The sequence below is a fragment of the Hyalella azteca genome, unplaced genomic scaffold (assembly GCF_000764305.2).
Source record: "Hyalella azteca isolate HAZT.00-mixed unplaced genomic scaffold, Hazt_2.0.2 contig9475, whole genome shotgun sequence".
Classification (NCBI taxonomy): Eukaryota; Metazoa; Arthropoda; class Malacostraca; order Amphipoda; family Hyalellidae; genus Hyalella; species Hyalella azteca.
Genome location: NW_025939546.1, coordinates 3865 through 15557, shown reverse-complemented (window position 1 = coordinate 15557; position 11693 = coordinate 3865). Strand labels below are relative to the sequence as shown.

General features: G+C 37.5%; 1 protein-coding gene across 1 annotated transcript; it reads left to right on the top strand.

Moving 5' to 3' along the window:
- Positions 1–6: 6 nt before the first annotated feature.
- On the top strand, positions 7–5502 carry LOC108676368 (the record flags this gene model as incomplete). Its single annotated transcript, XM_018164432.2, is given in 6 exon segments — positions 7–63; positions 497–643; positions 1030–1206; positions 2529–2624; positions 2864–3252; positions 3832–5502. Coding segments are annotated over 6 exon segments (1142 nt in total), but the record flags the coding sequence as incomplete, so codon positions are not given.
- Positions 5503–11693: the final 6191 nt, after the last annotated feature.

Here is an 11693-nt window from a genome sequence, read left to right as displayed (position 1 = left end):
ATGAATACATCACCCACTTCCTGGTGCAGTACCGCAAGCTGCACAGCGCGCACTGGACCACGGGCGAGGGTGACTAATAAATACGTCACCGAATAATTTTATTAGTACTAACATACGATTGTCGTACTGAAGGGTCATAATTAATTTATCCCTACTAATATCGGATGAAAATATATTTCATATACAATAATACGTTACTTCATTTCCACCTATTTTTCAAATGGCTACCGTGCTTGAAAAAATTAAAATCATGTGAAGCTAAGAGCGCACTTCACCCGGTTTTGCGTTTTCTGGCGGTTTGAAGGCTTGCATTCTGTTCATGAAATACGGTCATCGTTGTGAGTCCGGTATAATAGTAGCATTTTAATATTTAAAAAAAATTTAAATCCTCTCCCTCAAATTTTTTATGCTAGTGATTGAATCATAATATTTTTCTTTAAAATTCATGAATGGCAATGGTTATATTCAATAATTATTAATTACCTCTACTTTGCAGTGAGCAGCGAGGTAATGGCAGCCAGAACGTTCGGAGTTGGAGGACTGCAGCCTGGCGAACGCTACGAGATCAGAGTTACTGCCTACAACTCTGCAGGAGCAACGCCAGCGCTCTACACCGTCACCACCGCTGCTCTGTACTCTGCAGGTGAGGCCTATAACTCTGCAGGGGTAACGTCAGCGCTCTACACCGTCACTTCCGCCATTGCCGGTGAAGCTGCAGGATAGGTCTGCAGCTCGGTGTTTGTCTGACAAGCTGAGAGATACTTATTGTAAAAATTTCAAATCTTGCTTGTTGTTTATGTTTGATTAAAAACGAAACTCAACTCGATCCATCCCACCTCAAGGCGAAAGATTGAGCCCATATTCAAGTGGTTCAGCATGTGTTATCTTTCTGCCAATCGTATGGATTTGTACGTTTTTATTTCTTCGGGTTTACGATGTCCAAGTCATAGCCCATAAGCAATGTCCATTTTAACTGTATTTTATAAATCGTTGCTTACAGTGTTTATTGCACTAAACCAATATTTACAGGCGAGCAGCAAATGCTGGGCCGCGGGGACGGCTTCTGGACGCCGCCTCAAGACAAGTCCCGCGCCGTGTCGTCCAGCGATGCGCGCTGGAGCAATCCTCGGCTGATCGTGCCGCTGATTTTGTCAGCGAGCACCTTATTGCTGACCTCCTTCTCGCTCTGCTACTTCTTCCATAGAAGTAGGATTGCTATCATGTTTGTCAGCAAGCACCTTATTGCTGACCTCCTTCTGGCTCTGCTACTTCTTCCATAGAAGTAGGATTGCTATCATGTTTGTCAGCAAGCACCTTATTGCTGACCTCCTTCTCGCTCTGCTACTTCTTCCACAAAAGTAGGATTGCTATTATTTTCTCAGCTTGCACTTTATTGCTGACCTCCGTCTCGCTCTGCTACTTCTTACTCAGAAGTAGGATTGCTATCATTTTTGTCAGCTTGCATTTTCATTTTATTGCTGACCTCCGTCTCGCTCTGCAACTTCTTCCACAGAAGTAGGATTGCTATCATTTTTGACAGCTTGCACCTTATTGCTGACCTCCTTCTCGCTCTGCTACCTCTTCCACAGAAGTAGGATTGCTCTCATTTTCATCAGCAAGCACCTTATTGGTTATTGCTGACCTCCTTCTCGCTCTGCTACTTTTTCCACAGAAGTAGGATTGCTATCATTTTTGTCAGCTTGCTCCTTATTGCTGACCTTCTCGCGCTGTTACTTCTTCCACAGAAGTAGGATTGCTATCATTTTTGACAGCTTGCTCCTTATTGCTGACCTCCTTGCTCTGCTACTTCTTCCACAGAAGTAGATTGCTATCATTTTTGACAGCTTGCTCCTTATTGCTGACCTCCTTGCTCTGCTACTTCTTCCACAGAAGTAGATTGCTATCATGTTTATCAGCAAGCACCTTATTGCTGACCTTCTCGCTCTGCTACTTCTTCCACTAAAGTATGATAGATCATAGCTATCATTTTTTTTACCATGTATTAATTGAGTATTTCTTTACGTATTTATTTGAGATGCAGATTTTAAACCTATTCTCTTCTATCTCTTAGACATGTGCCAAATTAATGATTTTGCATATCTTTACGTTAATTTTTGTTACATTTTATATGTGTCACCAAACTAAGGAGATTATAGCCTATATCACGTTAACTCCAAAGATTCTTACGCTCTCACAGAATTTCAGGGATAAACAATCGCCGCATGTAATACCAAAACTCGGTGTCATCTTTGTCCTTGAAAGTATAGCAACATTCTACTTTCATTTTATCTGTTTTTCATTTTATTTCAAAATTTAATTGTGGTAGAGCAGCACCATTTTCCTTCTAAGAAAGTTTACCCTCAAAATCTTGGCTTTCTTTCTTCTAAAAATGAGATCGAAGAAAATTGTGTTTTTCCTTGACTGAACTAGAAAATAAGTCCTGGAATCTTTAATTCCAAAATTATCTCGACTAAATAATTCAAAAAAGTTGCCATCTTATTTGCATAATTTTATCCTTCTTCGTCCAGGACGTTCGTTCAATGGCCACGCAGACCACACTAGCAGCGACAAGAATTGTAACCCTGGCGACCAGTTCACTCAACGTCCCCATGAGGAGCAAAAAAGTATTGCGCTTACCTTACGTGAATTAATCTGATAACTTCTTATTACGGTTACTGGCAGTATTTTACCTAAGCCTTCATTCATTAAAGGCATGGTTGATATTTTCGATTGACTGCTTTTTTAAATAAAATATATCAGAAAAATCGTTATTTAGATTCATCCTGATTCTGTTTTACCAAATTTGTTTTTGCCATTTTATTTGTGACAAATTAGTGCATCTAAAAAATCTAATTTTTCACAGTTAATCCCCTGACCGAGAACGTGTACCACTACGTCACGACCGGTTACCCGTTCGCTCAGAACGATACTGATGGGCATGAAGTAATAGATCGTGGACGAATCTCTCCTTCACAGAGGCACAACTCTGCAGCCTACCAATCAGCAGAGCACGAGAGTATTGCTCTGAAATCAGCTGAATACCAAGCTCCAGAGCATGGGAATACTGCACTGAACTGTGCTGAATACAAATATACAGAGCACGTAAATACTGCACTGAACTCTGAACGATACCAGTCTGTAGAGCAGTCAGGTATTGCTATGACACAGCGTCCTGCATCTGAGGAAAACAGAACGTTTTCGTCCATACACTTTCATTCTCCGTCACTGCATGAAGTCGACAATGCCTCTTTGGTACGTGAGAATTTTAGCCATACCATAACCATAATTTTAACCATACTCTGGTACTGAGAATTAACCATACCTTAGTTGAATCAAAGTCGCCTGCACAAAAAAAAAATTTGCTTCATGTAATGCATACCATTTTTATATTAATTTAATAATTCGCTTTGTGTTTATCCATTCAGATTTTAAGTGCACATCTGCAAGGCCAAAAAGAGTCAAAATTATCAAAAAAACATTTAAATCCTTCAAAATAAATTTTTCTCTGCAACGTATAATTTTTGTAAATAAAATATCTCAAGCAGTGAACTTTTCGATTGGGAGAATGAAATTTGATTTAATGAATTAACCAAATTTAAATTTTAGATTCATTTTTGAAATACAAAATCAGACCAGACCTTCCAAATAAAAAAAATCAGATCAGACCTTCCAAATAAAAAAAAATCAGATCAGACCTTCCATGCCTACATATAGAGTAACATCATTTGTTAAATAGGCTGAACATTAGCTCAATGTTTATACCTAGTTTTGCATTCGAGCTTTAAAATAAGATATGCACAATTTTCTACTAAGTCATTCCTTGGATTTCAGACGAGCGCCTACACCGAGTTGGGCACTATACCCGCTGAAGACACAAAGTTCGTCTCTGTATCAGACAGAAAACTCAGGCAGCCGGGACCTGGCATTCATCAGCATCAGCGGACGCAACAAAACCTGGCCCAGGTGTGCCATAAGCCACTAACGGTGCTGCAAAAACCTGGCAACGTCACATCCCGGCCTCGACAAAAACATCAGAGGTTCAAACACGAAGAAAGGGAAGATGTTAGTCCCTATCCTCTTGATCGAAGTATGTCATCGTTTCATTAGACATATTAGCTTTTTATTATAATTATTTGATTTATTTCTTCTATTTCGTTATAGGAAAAATTGGTGAAAGTATTTCTAATGTTCATTTATACTAGTTTCCTAATATATACTTTGAGACTTCATAATAATATTTTTTACCTATTTTATAAGATCCACATTGTATGTAACCAACTTATCTTCCAAAATCTCTAGGCAAAAATCTCATCACCAGTGCAATCTAATTTTACTTTTGACTTACAGTTTCCAGCATTCGAAACTGTATTTCTACCCCCCAGTTATTCGGAAACAATCATTATTTTGAAGTCAATGAAAGTTATTAATCTGAGGAGAGACCATTCAAACAGTTTAGCTGCGTGTTTCTACATTACATTACCAAAGCCATACCTTAACCTTCTTCAGTGCTATTCGTACTTAAATGGCTGATAATATGAGTTAGCGTCAATAGACAAAGATTTAATTTGCATGAATGTTTCATTACAAATTTTCTTTTAAAGTCTTATATCTCCATTAAGAATATTTATATTTATTTGTCGCTACTCAGCAGTTCGACATTCTTCGCTTCGTGTATTCGATGATAATGTCTATGTTTCCGAAGCATCAAAAAATTTCTATCCAACTAAACTCCCCGTAGCTGGAATAGCAATACGAGGCTTATATTTTACTACAGAAACTCATACAAGGTGCAATACAAACTATAAAATTTATATTTAATCAAATAATATTTTTGTTGATACCTTGATTAAGAATTGTTACTGATGCTTCGCTCGACCATTCTGAAATTAATGATTCACAGACATGGTTTTCTTGACGTACAATTAGTTAGTAGGCTTGTTGCTGAATTCAAATCGATTATATAAATTGATTACTTACAAATTTTTATTATTTCAAGCGAAATTTGATCGTAAATTTTTACATGGCTATAATGAATGTACGTTCACTTAAAATGGCAGAGTCTGTGCATTGATGTTACTCTCCCTCCAGCTGTTATGACCTCAGTAAGATGAAAAATCCTAAATGAAATCAACCCGTTTCATAAATAGTAGTATGTGGAACAAATACACTAATAATAGAGAGGTTTCGCCGTATGGAAGGAAAAATTCATGACTTAACATCGCATTTGAAAATTCCGTTCCTACCGCTGATGCCATCTGTAAATGTAACGATGTTTGCGAGTTTTCGGTCCGGTGCAAGATTTAACTGGAATTTGTCATAAAAATATAACGCGATAAAATATTCTACGTACTTTTTTACCTTCTACCGTGTTTTTAAATATTGTATTCATAAGATTTTGGAATTAAAACAGTTTATACTCCGATTATACTCCAGTCGTGATTATTCATGTGGTTTGAACTGGACCAGACACCCACGATCTCAATGAACTCTGTATCTCTCACAATCAGGAATAATTTCTACAAATTTTTATCGTTCAACCAGTTTGAATTAGATTATGGATAAGAGTTGATTTGAGTTAATTTGTCCTTATAAGGAAGAAATGAAGCTAATAATTCGAAAACTTTCCAGAAACTTCTTTCATACGGAACATTTCGTGTTGAACCAGTAGCCTACATGTTGAATATCTTAAGCTCTAATATCTGTTGAGCATAATCAATTTAAAGACAATACAATGGCTGTGCAATCAAATCGAGAATAAACCAAGAAGACTGTTGAAAACTCTGAATACAATTTCCGATGCTAGTGCGTCTCAAATTGCATCAGCGTGAATAAAAATAATATTAATTTATTAGATGATTAATTGAAGAAATTCATCTTCACGAGACATTAAAGCATTTCAATATTTTCAGTCCTTTGAAATAAGAAAATAAGTAAATAATACACGGTTGGAAAATTTAAAATTCCAATAAATGCTCAACTGTACAGAGTTCGTTGAGATTGGAACTCATATGTAACACAGAATATACAAATTGCTGTAATGAACCATAGTACATGTACACGATCAGCTGTGTTGCTGGAAGAAGGAATTTAAAATGCAACTAAAAATAGATTACAAAAACAATTCAAATAAAATGGAAAAAAATCTCAACAATATAAATGCTTGCTTGTTGAATGTAAAAAAATGTGCAATAAAATTATACTCCTTTAACTTTTTTCAATCAAGTGTTACCTAACAATTACCAAGCATTCAATTCAAATAATGCAAAAACACCACTCACTACATATTAGAGTGTTGACACGATTTTACATTAAACTTTCACCGTCTAATTCGGATGGCTTTTCACAGAAATTGCAAGCTTGAAAAAGCAGAACCGATATTAGGGAAAAAGTTTTCCTGGGATGATTTTTTTTTTCAATTTTGCGACAATATGACAACAAATGCGTTTCAAAATTCTTCGAAATTTAAGACTTTCGTTGCCACTTTGTTTCCCATTGTTTTTTCAATGGGAAACTCCTAATAAGAACTCAATTCCAACTCCTAATAAGCTTTCCCAAACATGAAACTCCCAAAAAGTTGACAATATTTGGGTGCTATAGACCTAATCCCATGTCCCATTCAATGCCTTTCAAAGAAATTAAATAAAAAAATCAATTCGATAACTGACACCCGGTGATTAAGTTTCGAATCATAAAACATTCTCATAGCAACTTCTCCATCGCATCAGTCAAACTTCATATGCCAAAAACTGTATGTATATGACGGAGCCTAATTCCAGAAATGACCGGATTAAATGACGCAATTTTCGTCACAAAATTACTTTAACGAAGTTAAGTATTGAGGAAGTGATTTTTGAATATGATATATCATCTTGAAATTCTTCCATTTTTAAAAATCCTTATGCAAACATAAAGAAATTACTGATGCGCGAAATGAATTCAGTCTGCACGCTGACAGCTAACTTACAAATCATTTAATAAAAAATTATCTGATTGCCTGCATGTTATGCCATGATCCAATCTGCATAATCATAGGCATATTCTCATCCATATCCATACGCGTGATTTACAGATAAGTGTTAACCTTGTGTTTCCTGACTCTTACGTATTCTTATTCATTGAGTTTCGATAGGTTACATAAGTTTCCATCTTCATTTTCTTTTATATCATTCTCACCTCCATCTTTTTAAAGTTGAATTTCCGCTCACACCAACACCAATAATGCACGACACAGCCGAGCATAACGCTCCCTGCTCATTAGAAATGATGGTGAATTGAGTGGCTTCTGAACAATACATTGCCTCTCGACCAGCAAATTACGTTATTGAGTGGTACGTCCATGTCACTTCAGCTCCGTAATGAGGTCTTGCATTGGTCATGTCGCTTCAATCACACGAGGGGACGCTGATTGCAACTTTTGTTTGGCTCTCACTCTCTGTGATCACAAAAGTTCCAGGAAAATGTTACCCTGATCAAATCTCACGAGGAATGCGTTTTTTAAGAAAATTTGATGAGCGAAAAAACTTAGAAAATGTTCGTGAAAAGGGCTAATGGTGATTTGATTTTTAAGGATTTATTCTTCTCGCGATAATATACAGAGTCATTCTTAACGCAATACGATTCGTGGAAACAGACAAATATATAGTTTCTTTCTAGTTTCCAAAAATAAAGCTAATACAAAAAAGAAATGAATCGATAGGAAGTAAATAAATTTAAAGAAGATGTAAAAATTAATAAATTACCGGAAGTACATCTCCTTAAAGATAATAATAGAAGATAAATTCAAATTTAGAGATATTAAGAACATTTTTGCAATGTAACTTGATCAACTGCTTATTAATATATAAAAAACAGCATGAACAGTTAATGGAAAAAATTTTTTAAATGTAAAAATATGCCAATAAATTCTATCCACAGTCAGTTAGTGAGTGATGCGCGTGGTGAGTGAAATGTTTAATCGGGTGGTACATATCATTTATTGGCTTCATTGTGCATGCATCAGCAATTATTATTAATATCTATTATTACCACGTAATTACTACAATTGAAAGAAAACCCGAGTCAGAGAGCGATCGAACACTATAATCGGAGTTTAAAGTAAATGTCAATTATTGTTTCGAATCAATCCGAGAACAAAATTATCAACCAATTTAATTGGTCACAGCAGGGGGCATTCAGCAGGATTGAGACAACATTTTTTATCCTGTGCATGTGAGCTTCTTGAAGAGGAAAAGAGTAGAACTGGTTTTCATTTTACAATGCATGAGACAGTTCAACAAATGAACCAAATTATCATCAGGACATGAACTGGGCAATTGAGCCAAATTATCTTCAGGATATCTACTGGAAAATTTAACCAAATTATCTTTCTGACACCAACTGGACAATTGAAAAAATTTATCTTCCTGACATCAACTGGACAATGAAACAAATTATCTTCCTTACATCAGCTGAGCAATTATTATCAAGATATCCGATGCAGGAGCACAAAATAAAAAAGTTTAACTAACGAGTTCTAATTCACAAATATCAAATAGACGAAGCAGGAATGTGAGCGAATGAGTTAGGTTGTGTTTCTTTCCTTATTGATTGATAAAAGTCACTCTTATATAGATCGAACTAAATTTCCTAGACCAAAATCATTTCCAACAAAACGATTTTAGCCGTACACGTAACCAGCTGTTCAAATGTTCAAGATTCCTCTGACCAGATTCAAGATTCCTCTGACCTCTCTGGTCTGGATTCCTCTTGACCAGACAAGTCCATCAAATCGATCGCTCAACAATAATTCTCGCCTGGAATGCGAGGCGCACACTCAACGCGAAGTCAAGGCTGAGGAATGACTTGTATTTCGGCGTAGCCATGGTAATCAGCTTGCACCTGGTAGAAGGTGATGTACCGTCCCGCCACGCTGGTGTTGGTGACGATGGTGTACGTCGACCACGCCGTCAGGGCATCGTCAACTCGCCCTATTTTCTTTCCGAGGTTAAAGTCACTCGTGTTGCTGAGGATCACGTCCATGTCAACAAAGTGGCGTTCTTTAGCCGTGGCAACAATCACCGCCTGTACTCGAGTGGTCTGTTGCAAGTCTATCCTCGAGAAGCTGTTTGATTGACAATAGGTAACGAAGTATGCGGGGTCTGCACAGGCGTATCCATCGGTAGCAGACGCCGAGTAGTATCCCGTCACCAGAGAAGAGTAAGTGAGAGGGGAATTTGTCCTGACGATGTCCCGGGGGTCCCATCACGACGTGTAGCAAGCGTCGTACGTTGTGGTGGACGCAGACACAGGATGGCCCGACCATCGCACGGCGACGTAGGCTTTGAACAGCGAGCACGTGCCTGTACCTGGAACCGACGTGATCTTTTTTTTTTTCAGTAAATAAATTGATACCATACCATAATAAATAAATTGTTACCATATTGGCCGACTATTCTGCCATTTCATGGCAGGGGTACTCAACTTACGGTCAGTGGGCCACACACTATTACTGCTATTGATTGTTTACTAATGATATATTTTAAGATCGTATATTCCATATAATACCAATACATTTTTTAAAAGCTGACATCTCTAGTATATAAAATATATTTTCTTTTTAAAATTAACCGGCATGAATGTCTTGTTTTTACTTGCGTTCGCTAAGCAATTTGTTCGATATTTGGTAACTGGTAGAGTGAGGTAACTGGTAGAGTGAGGTAACTGGTAAAGTGAGGTTACTGGTAGAGTGAGGTAGAGGCAGGTATCTATTTCCTGAGTGCGGTTATGTCTGTTGTAGCCTATACTCGGATTTAGCCGATTCCTGATCGAAAGTCCATATCTCCAGGAATTTGTGGCATTCCTCTGGCATTGTTCTTTCTTAGAATTTTTTCATTCCGTCTGTTGCATATTTGACTTTATCACTATCAGTAACTCTATACTACTATTCACCTCTAATTTTTGATCCTCTCTTCGCCCTATCATCGTTCTCGAAAGATAGGCACCAATCACTTTACACTACCTTGCTTCTGTACCTTGGTTCTCCTCCGTCACCCGCTTCATAATACTCTAGGACCTAGTGTTTACTATTGAAGAAGAATGGTAGAATACTATTGAATGGTAGAAGAGCTTCGCCACGAGGCTCCGTTGGGCAAAAGTCACCACCAGTCATTGTTTTTCAGTATTAAGTGCTATACAGAAAAGACGCCTCGGAAGCGTGAAAGTTTCAACTTTGCGAAAGGCGACTGTGTTAAACTTCGTGAGTCAGTGAGTGCAGTGAACATTTCGGACTGTATTATGAACATGAATGTCGCGGAGTCTTGGTCATTCTTCATGAACATAGTTATGTCTGCAGTTGATGCGTGTGTACCCAAGATAGAGCTCGGTGGAGTCAAAAAAAAACACAGTGGATGAACAATACGGTTAAAGCAAATCTAAAGGCAAAGAAGGAAGCCTACAAGCGTTATTTACGAACTCGTAGTGATGCTGAGTATAACCTGTATGCAAGAGCTCGAAATCAAGCTAAAAATGCTTGTCGCACCACAGTCAAAATTTTTGAAAAAGACGTTTTCAAAGACTAGAAAAAGAACCCGAAAGCCTTCTTGTATGCTATTTCGAAGTGTAAGATATGGGACGGTATTGCTGATTTGAATGTATATCAACGGAAGATATCTTCTGAGGAGGGCAAGGCCAATGTCCTAAATCAGTTCTTTAGCAGCGTCTTCACAGATGAGGACTTGAACAGTATTCCAGTTAATAAGGAGCGACCAGTGGACTCGAAGTTAACTAGTTTTGAGATATATGAAGAGGAGGTTGTCAAGCGCTTGGTCTCCCTGAATCCCAACAAGTTCTCTGGATCAGACGGTTTCCACAATAGATTACTCAACGAATTAGCAACCGTCCTGACCGGCCCTTTAACAGTATTCTTTCGAAAAACCTTAACCGAAGGGACTTTGCCGGCCGACTGGAAAGAAGCCCAAGTGACACCCCTGTTCAAAAAAGGTGACAGGAGTAACCCTGTCTCTTATACACNTGATACGAGGTCAGTTAACAGTAAGGGGTTGCAGCGAGGTCACAGTACATACATAAAAAATTGCATTTTTCTGTTTACTGTCAGCCTTATTAAAGGGCTAAGATAGCCTATGTTAAGATAGTAGTGTATTTAATGAGCCAAAATGTCGAAAATAAGGTAAAAAGGTAAAAGGTAGAGGTAAAAAAAGGTAAAGGCTAAAGGTAGAAGTCTGCGGACTTTGCTTATCTTATATATTTCATTACTTAGGTCCTCCATTCTCTGATAGAAAAGATTATGGGCTTTTAGTTATGACTAATTTTTCAAACTGATTTTATGGACTTATGAGTTACTTTACACGAAAAAACATCAAAAATGCATTGCCAACTATTATCAACTTTGAGGAAAATTTTGAAAATAAAAACATTTTTGCACGGGCAACCCAATGAGTTCTGCAATAGTACCAGAAAAATTCTCTAAGTGCTGAATGTGTTTAAACATAATTCATTCAGAGAGGGTTTGATCATTTGTATTACTATCAGCCTTTTTTAAAATAGGTAAAGAGAGTCTATGTTAAGATCATAGTCTATTACAGGAGCCAAAATATCGAGTTGCAGCGCGGTCGTCAAATTGAGCCGAAAATGGTTGGCCATGTTGTTCTTGCGAGTGCTTATGGATTTGAGCTGCTTTCTGTGCACGTTTAGACGCT